The sequence below is a fragment of the Papio anubis genome, chromosome 20 (genome assembly GCF_008728515.1).
Source record: "Papio anubis isolate 15944 chromosome 20, Panubis1.0, whole genome shotgun sequence".
NCBI lineage: Eukaryota > Metazoa > Chordata > Mammalia > Primates > Cercopithecidae > Papio > Papio anubis.
In genome coordinates, this window is record NC_044995.1 from 8,621,187 (window position 1) to 8,631,628 (window position 10,442).

At 48.9% G+C, this 10,442-nt stretch overlaps 1 protein-coding gene across 14 annotated transcripts in view; it reads right to left on the reverse strand.

Moving 5' to 3' along the window:
• Positions 1–8,500, reverse strand: part of NLRP12 (NLR family pyrin domain containing 12) — a 32,090-nt gene extending 23,590 nt beyond the window's left edge. For 11 of the 14 annotated variants that reach the window (XM_021930259.2, XM_021930260.2, XM_009195256.4 and 8 more), the window contains exon 1: positions 7,987–8,500. In XM_021930259.2, the coding sequence (XP_021785951.1) occupies positions 7,987–8,275 (289 nt within the window). In that variant the 5' untranslated portion in view covers positions 8,276–8,500. 14 annotated transcript variants of the gene reach the window in all.
• Positions 8,501–10,442: the final 1,942 nt, after the last annotated feature.

The window sequence follows — 10,442 nt, forward strand, 5'->3', positions numbered from 1 at the left end:
CTTCCTTGGCATCTTTGGTCCTCAGAAGGCCCTCAAAGTTCTAAGGGTGAGTTCCTACGCTCTCACCTGGCATATTCCCTACTCCATGAGAAAGACTTCCCCCAGTGAGTTCTCCCATCAGCTGAGCCAGCGGCACCCCATCTGGTCCTCACTCTGACAAGTTTTCACCTCCCTGCTGGTTGCTAGTCCATGAAATGATTCATGAAAGCAAAGAACATCCTCTTGAAGGAGCCAGGAGGCACCCCACCCTCCTGTTACTACACAGCCCGCCCCCCACAGTCCCTGTAGCTTCATAATGTTCCCAAGCACAATACCCTGTGTGACCCTCCTGGCATACAGGGACACCTTCCCTGTGAGTCTGTGTGACTAATAAACTGTTGTCTGTCTTTTTTTTTTTTTTTTTTTTTGGGGGGGGGGTTCTAGCTTTTCCCTCGGCCGGAATGCAGCAGCGTGACCTCAACTCACTGCAAGCTCCGCCTCCCGGGTTCAAGCAATTCTCCTGCTTCAGCCTCCTGAGTAGCTGGGATTACAGGCGCCCGCCACCGCACCCAGCTAATTTTTGTATTTTTTAGTAGAGACGGAGTTTCACCATGTTGGCCAGGCTGGTCTTGAACTCCCGACCTCATGATCCACCTGCCTTGGTCTCCCAAAGTGCTGGGATTACAAGCGTGAGCCACCGTGCCTGGCCTAAACTGTTGTCTTTCATCTGTTCAGTGCTGGCTCTGGTATATTCAGTCATCTCGCACTATTTATTTTATTTTATTATTTTATTTTATTTATTTTATTATTTTATTTATTTTATTTTATTTATTTTTGAGACAGAGTCTCGCTCTGTTGCCTAGGCTGGAGTGCAATGGTGCGATCTCAGCTCACTACAATCTTCACCTCCCAGGTTCAAGTGATTCTCCTGCCTCAGTCTCCCGAGTAACTGGGATTACAGGCATGGGCCACCATGCCCGGCTAATTTTTGTATTTTTGGTAGAGATGGGGTTTTACCATGTTGGCCAGGCTGGTCTCAAACTCCTGACCTCAGGTGATCCGCCCACCTTGGCCTCCCAAAGTGCTGGGATTACAGGCATGAGCCAACGCACCTGGCCACTCAAAAATGTTTAATTAAAGAAGGTTATCATTGAGAGGAAAGGGGAAAATAGGGAATTGTTTAATGGATATCCAGTTTGTTTTGCAAGATGCAGAGTTCTGAAGATTGAAGGCACATCAGTGTAAATGTACTATCCTCAGCAGCACACTTAAAAATGGTTAAGAGGAGGCCGGGCGCAGTGGCTCACGCCTGTATTCCCAGCACTTTAGGAGGCCGAGGCAGGTGGATCACCTGATGTCAGGAGTTCAAGACCAGCCTTACCAATGTGGTGAAACCTTGTCTGTATTAAGAATACAAAAATGAAGGCTGGGTGCGGTGGCTCACACCTGTAATCCCAGCACTGTGGCAGGCCGATGTGGGCGGATCATGAGGTCAGGAGATCTAGATCATCCTGGCTAATACGGTGAAATCCCGTGTCTACTAAAAGTACAAACAATTAGCTGGGCATGGTGGTGGCGGGCGCCTGTAGTCGCAGCTACTCAGGAGGCTCAGGCAGGAGAATGGCGTGAACCTGGGAGGCTGAGCTTGCAGTGAGCCCAGAACATGTCACTGCACTCCAGCCTGGGCGACAGAGCGAGACTCCGTCTCAACAAAACAAAACAAAACAAAACAAAAAATACAAAAATGAGCCAGGCGTGGTGGCGCATGCCTGTAATCCCAGCTACTCGGGAGGCTGAGGCAGGAGAATCGCTTGAACCAGGGAGTCAGAGGTTGTAGTGAGCTGAGATCGCACCATTGCACTCCAGCCTAGTGACAGAGCAGGACTCCATCTCAAGGAAAAAAAAAAAATGGTTAAGAGGAGGCCGGGTGTGGTGGCTCACGCCTGTAATCCCTGCACTTTGGGAGGCCAAGGCGGATGGATTACCTGAAGTCAGGAGTTCAAGACCAGTCTGACCAACATGGAGAAACCCCATCTCTACTAAAAATACAAAAATTAGCTGGGCATGGTGGCAGATGCCTATAATCCCAGCTACTTGGGAGGCTGAGACAGGATAATTGCTTGAACCCAGGAGGCAGAGGTTGCAGTGAGCTGAGATCATGCCACTGCACTCCAGCCTAGGCAACAAGAATTAAATTCCGTCTAAAAAAAAAAAAAAAAAAGGTTAAGAGGGCAAATTTCATGTTTTGTGTATTTTAGCACTATTTATTTATTCATTTATGAGACAGAGTCTCACTGTGTCGCCCAGGCTGGTGTGATCTTGGCTCGCTGCAACTTCTGCCTCCCGGGTTCAAGTGATTCTCCTGCCTCAGCCTCTGGAGTAGCTGGGATTACAGGCATGTACCACCACGACCAGCTAATTTTTGTATTTTTAGTAGAGATAAGACAAGGTTTCACCATGTTGGCCAGGCTATTGTCGAATTCCTGGCCTCAAGTGATTCGCCTGCCTCAGCCTCCAACGTGCTGGGATTACAGGCGTGAGCCACTGCAGCTGGTTGACAATACATATATATATATATATATATATATATATATATATATATATATATGTTTTTTTTTTTTTTTTGAGAGAGAGATGGTCTTGCTGTGTTCCTCAGGCTACAGTAGAGCGGCATGATCTTGGCTCACTGCAGCCTTCACCTCCTGGGCTTAAGTGATCCTCCCATCTCAGCCTCCCAGGTAGCTGGGTCTGCAGGCATGTGCCATGTGCCTGCCCAGTTTTGTAGAGACGGGGTTTTGCCATGTTGCCGAGACCGGTCTCAAACTTCTAGGCTCAAGTCATCTGCCTGCCTCAGCCTCCCAAAGTGCTGGGATTATAGGTGTGTCCATAGTTTGTTTCTTTTTTTAAAGGTAATCCAGGCCAGTGCGGTGGCTCACGCCTGTAATCCTAGCATTTTGGGAGGCTGAGGTGGGTGGATCGTGAGGTCAGGAGATCGAGACCGTCCTGGCTAACACGGTGAAACCCCATCTCTACTATAAATACAAAACTAGCCGGGCGTGATGGCGGGCACCTGTAGTCCCAGGTACTTGGGAGGCTGAGGCAGGTGAATCACTTGAACCTGGAAGGTGGAGGTTGCAGTGAGCCAAGATCGTGCCACTGCACTCCAGCCTGGGTGACAGAGTGAGACTCCATTTCAAAAAAATAAATAAATAAAAATAAAAAAGGTAATTCTTGAAAATTGTAGCTGAGAAAGGCCTCAGAGATGTTCTCCTTCAGTGTTTCCTAGGCATGCCGCGAGAACCACCCACATCAAAATGCAGATTCCTGGTGCCTGAGACCTGCTGAATCAGAATCTCTAGGGTTGGGGTGTCTTGGATTCCCTATTGGCCACAAGGGTCTCGAGAGACTCTTATGCACATTCACATGCGAACTGCCGATCTTGTCGGATGCCCTTGTTTTACAGATGGAGACGGAAGCCCAGAGGGGCACATCGATTCTCCAGCATCACACAGACAGAAAGAGCAAAGCCAGACATCTGTCTCCTTGGGAACGCTGAGCTGCCTGTTAGTAGACTAAACGGATGCAGTCCGGAGAAGAACGCTCGGCAAATGGTTACGCATTGTCAATGCTGGGAGAGATTCAGGCGGAAGAGGGAGAAAAGTGGGACTTTACTTTTGATTCTATATTTGTACATTATTTCCATTTCTTAAAATAACTATGTAACACTTACATTTAGATATAATTATACAAAATGACAAGTAAGTACATTGATACTTTTTTCTTTTCTTTTTTTTTTTTTGAGATAGAGTCTCGCTCTTGTCGTCCAGGCTGGAGTGCAGTGGTGCGATCTTGGCCCACTGCGACCTCCGCCTCCCGGGTTCAAGTGATTCTCCTGCCTCAGCCTCCCGAGTAGCTGGGATTACAGGCGTGCGCCACCACACCTGGCTAATATATATATAATATACATATATATATTATATATGTGTGTATGTGTATGTATATTAAGACGGAGTTTTGCCCTTGTTGTCCAGGCTGGAGTGCAGTGGCGGGATCTTGGCTCACCACAACCTCTGTCTCTTGGGTGATGGAGAAAAGAGAAAGAGAAAAAGAAAGACAGAGAAAAGAGAAGAGAGAGGAGAGAGAGAGAAAAGAAGAATAAAGAAAAGAAAGGAAGAGGGAAGGGAACGGAAGGGAGAAAAACGAAGGAAGGAAGGAAGGAAGGAAGGAAGGAAGGAAGGAAGGAAAGAAAGGAAGGCAGGCAGGCAAGCTACAAACAAATGCATTTGGTTTTTTCAGAGTCATTAAAGACTTTGTTTTTTACAGAGATGTTTCCCAGCACACTGCTACCGTCACACCTCATTAATGATGAGTCACTGAGCTTTGCAGAAGTGACTGTGTATAACCCGTTATTGGCAGGACTTGCTTACTCATTCAGCAAATGTTCACCAAAGTTTACTCAGTTCCTAGCCCTAGCCAGACACTTTAGTCTCAGAGAATCACACAGGGGAGTCCAGACTCTTTCTGCCTTTCAGGCATCCATTTCCCAGTAGAGAAAACAGGTGAGAAATGACATTAAAAACTACAGCTCAAGCAGGGTGCAGTGGCTCACGCCTGTAATTCCAGCACTTTGGGAGGCGACATGGACGGATCACCTGAGGTCAGGAGTTCAACACCAACTGGACTAACATGGTGAAACCCCGTCTTTACTAAAAATACAAAAATTAGTCGGGCGTGGTGGCATGTGCCTGTAATCCTAGCTACTCAGGAGGCTGAGGCAGGAGAATCGCTGGAACTCAGGATACAGAGCTTGCAGTGAGTCAAGATTGCGCCACTGCACTCCAGCCTGGGCGACAGAGTGAGACTCTGTCTCAAAAACAAAACAAAGCAAAAAAACCACAGGTCCAACAGGGCTCTGTGGTGCGCACCTGTAGTTTCAGCTATTCAAGAGGCTGAGGCAGGGGGATCGCTTCAACCCAGGAGTTTGAGTCTAGCCTGGGCAACATGGTGAGACCCCATCTCTAAAAAATAAAAATATTTTTAAAAAACCAATTCCACAGCTCAAGTCCCATCTCTGCCACTTCGGCAATGGGCAATGGGCCACATGTGCCGAGCCTTTACTACCTGTTCCGAATTGTGTCAAGCACTTTGCACGTATTATCTCTTGAGCTTGTGTCTGAATATAAATCATACATATATGTGTTTTTTTTTTTGAGACAGTGTCTCACTCTGTCACCCAGGCTGGAGTGCAGTGGCTTGATCTTTGCTCACTGCAACCTTCACCTCCTGGGTTCAAGTGATTCTCCTGTCTCAGCCTCTAGATTAGCTGGGATTACTGGCGCCCGCCACCACCCCTGTATAATTTTTTTTGTATTTTTAGTAGAGACGGGGTTTCGCCATGTTGGCCAGGCTGGTCTCGAACTCCTGAGCTCAGGTGATCCGCCCACCTCAGTCTCCCAAAGTGCTGGGATTACAGGCTTGAGCCACCGCGCCCGGCCCATTGTGATTATTTTATGAGATGGAAGATATAATAAAAGAAATCCAAGAGTGCTAAGGAGTCACAGAAGTGGGGTTTCTGAGCCAGTCAGAGTGGTGGGAGCGAGGAATCAGAAGGTGGGGGAAGAGGAGTAAATTCTTTAGAGAAGGTAATTGCCTCAAGGTTTCAGTAAGTAATACTTTTTTTTTTTTTTGAGACGGAGTCTCGCTCTGCCGCCCAGGCTGGAGTGCAGTGGCCGGATCTCAGCTCACTGCAAGCTCCGCCTCCCGGGTTCACGCCATTCTCCTGCCTCAGCCTCCCGAGTAGCTGGGACTACAGGCGCCCGCCACTGCGCCCGGCTAGTTTTTTTTTTTTTGTATTTTTTAGTAGAGACGGGGTTTCACCGTGTTAGCCAGGATGGTCTCGATCTCCTGACCTTGTGATCCGCCCGTCTCGGCCTCCCAAAGTGCTGGGATTACAGGCTTGAGCCACCGCGCCCAGCCAGTAATACTTTTCCAGGCAAAGAAGATGGAGAATATTCCAGACAGAACACAACATGAACAAAGACCAAAGGGATGAAATTAGAATTCTGTACACAGTCATAAAAAAGAACAAAATCACGTCCTTTGCAGTAACATGGACGCAGCTGGAGTCCATTATCCTAAGCAAACTAATGCAGGAATAGAAAACCAAAGACTGCATGTTCTCACTTATAAGTGGAAGATAAACACTGGGTTCTCGTGGACAAAGATGGGAAGACACTGGGGACTCGTGGCAGGGGGAAAACTCACGATTGGGTACTGTGTTCAAGTACCTGGGTGATAGGATCAATCTTACCCTGAATCTCAGCATCGCTCAATACACCCATGTAACAAACCTGCACATGTACCCCTTGAATCTAAAATAAAAGTTGAAATTTTTTTTTTTTTTTTTGAGATGGAGTCTCGCTCTGTTGCCCAGGTTGGAGTGCAGTGGCATGATCTCAGCTCACTGCAAGCTCTGTCCCCTGGGTTCACACCATTCTCCTGCCTCAGCCTCCCAAGTAGCTGGAACTACAGGCGCCCGCCACCATGCCCGGCTAATTTTTTTTTTTTGTAGTTTTTAGTAGAGATGGGGTTTCACCGTGTTAGCCAGGATGGTCTCGATCTCCTGACCTTGTGATCCACCCGCCTCAGCCTCCCAAAGTGCTGGAATTACAGGCGTGAGCCACTGTGCCCGGCAAAAGTTGAAATTTTTGTGTAGATATAGATGTATGCATGTGTAAGTTAGAATTCCAGATCTCCCAGGCTCAGGGATAAGTATGAAAGAAAAGGGAATTGGTGGCCAGGCAGTGGTCATTCATGCCTGTAATCCCAGTGCTTTGGGAGGCTAAGGTGGGAGCTCGCTTGAGCCCAGGAGTTCAAGACCAGCCTGGGCAACATAAGGATACCTCATCTTGGCTGGGCACAGTGGCTCATGCCTGTAATCCCAGCACTTTGGGAGGCTGAGGCAGGTGGATCACGAGGTCAGGAGTTCAAGACCAGCCTGGCCAAGATAGCGAAACCCCGTCTCTACAAAAAATATAAATACAAAAAATTAGCTAGGCATGGTGGCGGGTGCCCATAATCCCAGCTACTCAGAAGGCTCAGGCAGAAAATTGCTTGAACCCAGGAGGCAGACGTTGCAGTGAGGAGAGATCATGCCACTGCACTCCAGCCTGGGCAACAGAGCGAGACTCTCTCAAAAAAAAAGGACACCGCATCTCTTTTTAAATTTTTTTTTTGAGATGGGGTTTCACTGTTGCCCAGCCTGGAGTACAGTGGTGTGATTTCAGCTCACTGCAATCTCCACCTCTCAGGTTCAAGCGATTCTCCTGCCTCAGCCTTCCAAGTAGCTGGGACTATAGGCGTGTGCCACCACGCCTGGCTAATTTTTGTATTTTTAGTAGAGACAGAGTTTCACTATGCTGGCCAGACTGATCTCAAATTCCTGACCTCAGATGAACCACCCGCCTTGGCCTCCCAAAGTGCTGGGATTATAGGTGTGAGCTACTGCACCTGGCCACCTCATCTCTTAAAAATATATATATACACACACACACACACACACATATATACACACACACATATATATATATATTCCAGATCTCCCAGGCTCAGGGATTTCATATATATATATATATATAAAATTTATATATATAAATATATAAAATTATTTATATATATATAAAATATTTGGGGCAAGATCTCACTCTGTCAGCCAGGCTGGGGTGCAGTGGCAGGATCATAGCTCACTGCAGCCTCGACCTTCTGGTCTCAAGTGATCCTCCCACCTCAGCCTCCTGAGAAGCTGGGATCACAGACATGCACCACCACACCTGGCTAATTTTTTTGATTTTTGGTAGAGACACAGCCTCACTATGTTGTCTAGGCTGGTCTTGAACTCCTCACCTCAAGTGATCTGCCCTCTTCAGCCTCCCAAAGCGCTGAGATTACAGGCAAGAGTCACCACACGCCGCTGGGGTTCTAGCCTTGCCTGTCCCGCCACCTCCTTACCCCTCACCAGGTCCTCTCTCTGTCCTCTCTCCCACAGGTCCTTCCTGTTCATCCGTTCAAAGGTGCTGAGAGCCAACCTCCAAGCCTCCTCTGTCCCGAAGTGGGTGATGAGCAGATGGGCCATTTCCAGGGGACCGGCCATCTCCATGCGTCCCCAGGGGATCTTGTCTTCTCCCAGCTCTGTCGCAGTCCCCAGGTATAACTTGAACTTCTTCAGCTCCACAGCCTCGAGTTCTTCCAAGTAGGCGGACAGGCGACAGAGGCCGTCCCTGCCTGTGGTTCGTAGCATGGGGGTGCCGTGAGCCCGGAAGGAGAGGACCTGGAGGCTGAGATGTTCCTATGCACGGGACACGGGGCGACCGCAGCACACCTTCCATTGCATCGTTCACAGGTGGTGGGCGGACAGGCTGAGCCAGCGGTTCGAGGACTGAGAGAGGGAGGAAAAACCTTTTGCTGAAATAATGGCTTTGTCACTCTTCAGCTCCCTCCTGCCCCGCCCCACTCACCAATGGGTGTTCTGGGTGGAGAACAGGAAGTCGGGGGAGATTAAGAAATCCTAGGAGCCACTTGGCTGATGAAAATGAGCTTCACTTCTGCTGTCTCTTCCCGGCTCTCTTGACACAACAATCGCTGTCTTTCTGCCTTCCTCTTGTTTTCCTTGTTTCACTAGTGTGTGTGGTAGAGGGTATTATCAAAACTGTGACTGCGGCCGGGCGCGGTGGCTCAAGCCTGTAATCCCAGCACTTTGGGAGGCCGAGGCGGGCGGATCACGAGGTCAGGAGATCAAGACCATCCTGGCTAACCTGGTGAAACCCCATCTCTACTAAAAAAATACAAACAAGGCCGGGCGCGGTGGCTCAAGCCTGTAATCCCAGCACTTTGGGAGGCCGAGGCGGGCGGATCACGAGGTCAGGAGATCGAGACCATCCTGGCTAACCTGGTGAAACCCTGTCTCTACTAAAAAAATACAAACAAACAAACAAACAAAAAACTGTGACTGCGCCTCTTCCAAGGAGAATTTGTTGTTTTTGAGACAGAGTCTCGCTCTGTGGCCCAGAGTGATGCAGTCTCGGCTGACTGTAACCTCCACCTCCCAGGTTCAAGCGATTCTCCCACCTCAGCCTCCCAAGTAGCGGATTTCAGGCACCCGACACCACACCCGGCTAATTTTTGTGGTTTTAGTAGAGACGGGGTTTCACTACGTTGGCCAGGCTGGCCTGGAGCTCCTGACCTCAGGTGATCCACTCGCCTCGGCCTCCCAAAGTGCTGGGATTACAGGTGTGAGCCACCGCGCCTAACTTCTTTTTTCTATTTTTGAGACAGAGTCTCACTCTGTCACCCAGGCAGGAGTTCACTGGCGTGATCTCAGCTCACTGCAACCTCCCGGGTTCCAGCGATTCTCCCACCTCAGCCTCACAAGTAGCTGGGACCACAGACGTGCGCCACCATGCCCAGCTAAGTTTTTATAGTTTTGGTACAGATGAGGTCTCATTATGTTGTCCAGGCTGGTCTCGAACTCCTGAGCTCAATCTGCCCACCTCAGCCTTCCAAAGTGCTGGGATTACAGGCGTGAGCCACCGAGCCCAGCCTCAGGGAGAAGTATTAAGGACCTCACATAGGTCTGCTATTTTTTCTTTTCTCTCAGTCATAAGAGTGGCATGAGAGGGACTCTGTGGTAGGCAGGATAATGGTCCCCAGAGATATTCATGTCCTAATGCCCAGAACCTGTGACATTTCACCCTACATAGCAAAAAAGGACTTAGCAGGTGTGACCAAATGAGGGTACTTCAGATGGGGACGTTATCCTGGGTTATCTGGGCAGGACCCATGGAATCACAAGAGTCTTTCTTTTTTATTTTGAGACGGAGTCTCGCTCTGTCGCCCAGGCTGGAGTGCAGTGGCGAGATCTCGGCTCACTGCAAGCTCTGCCTCCCAGGTTCACGCCATTCTCCTGCCTCAGCCTCCCGTGTAGCTGGGACTACAGGTGCCCGCCACCATGCTTGGCTAATTTTTTTTTTTTTTTTTAATTTTTAGTAGAGACAGGGTTTCACCATGTTAGCCAGGATGGTCTTGATCTCCTGACCTCGTGATCCACCTGCCTCAGCCTCCCAAAGTGCTGGGATTACAGGCGTGAGCCACCGAGCCTGGCCACAAGAGTCTTTATAAAAGGAAGACAGGAGGGTTAGTGTAAGAGGGAGATGTGACTGGGTGCAATGGCTCACGCCTGTAATCCTAGCACTTGGGGAGGCCAAGGCAGTTAGATTGCCTGAGGCCAGGAGTTTCAGACCAGCCTGGCCAACATAGCGAGGCCCCATCTCTACAAAATATATGTTAGCAGAATTTATGAATTCTGATGGAGGAGCAAGTTTATGATTCCCTCTGTCTCTTGCATCATGCCAACTCTGTTTCATGCTTCTGATCAATTCAGACCTCTCAGACACACACACACACACACA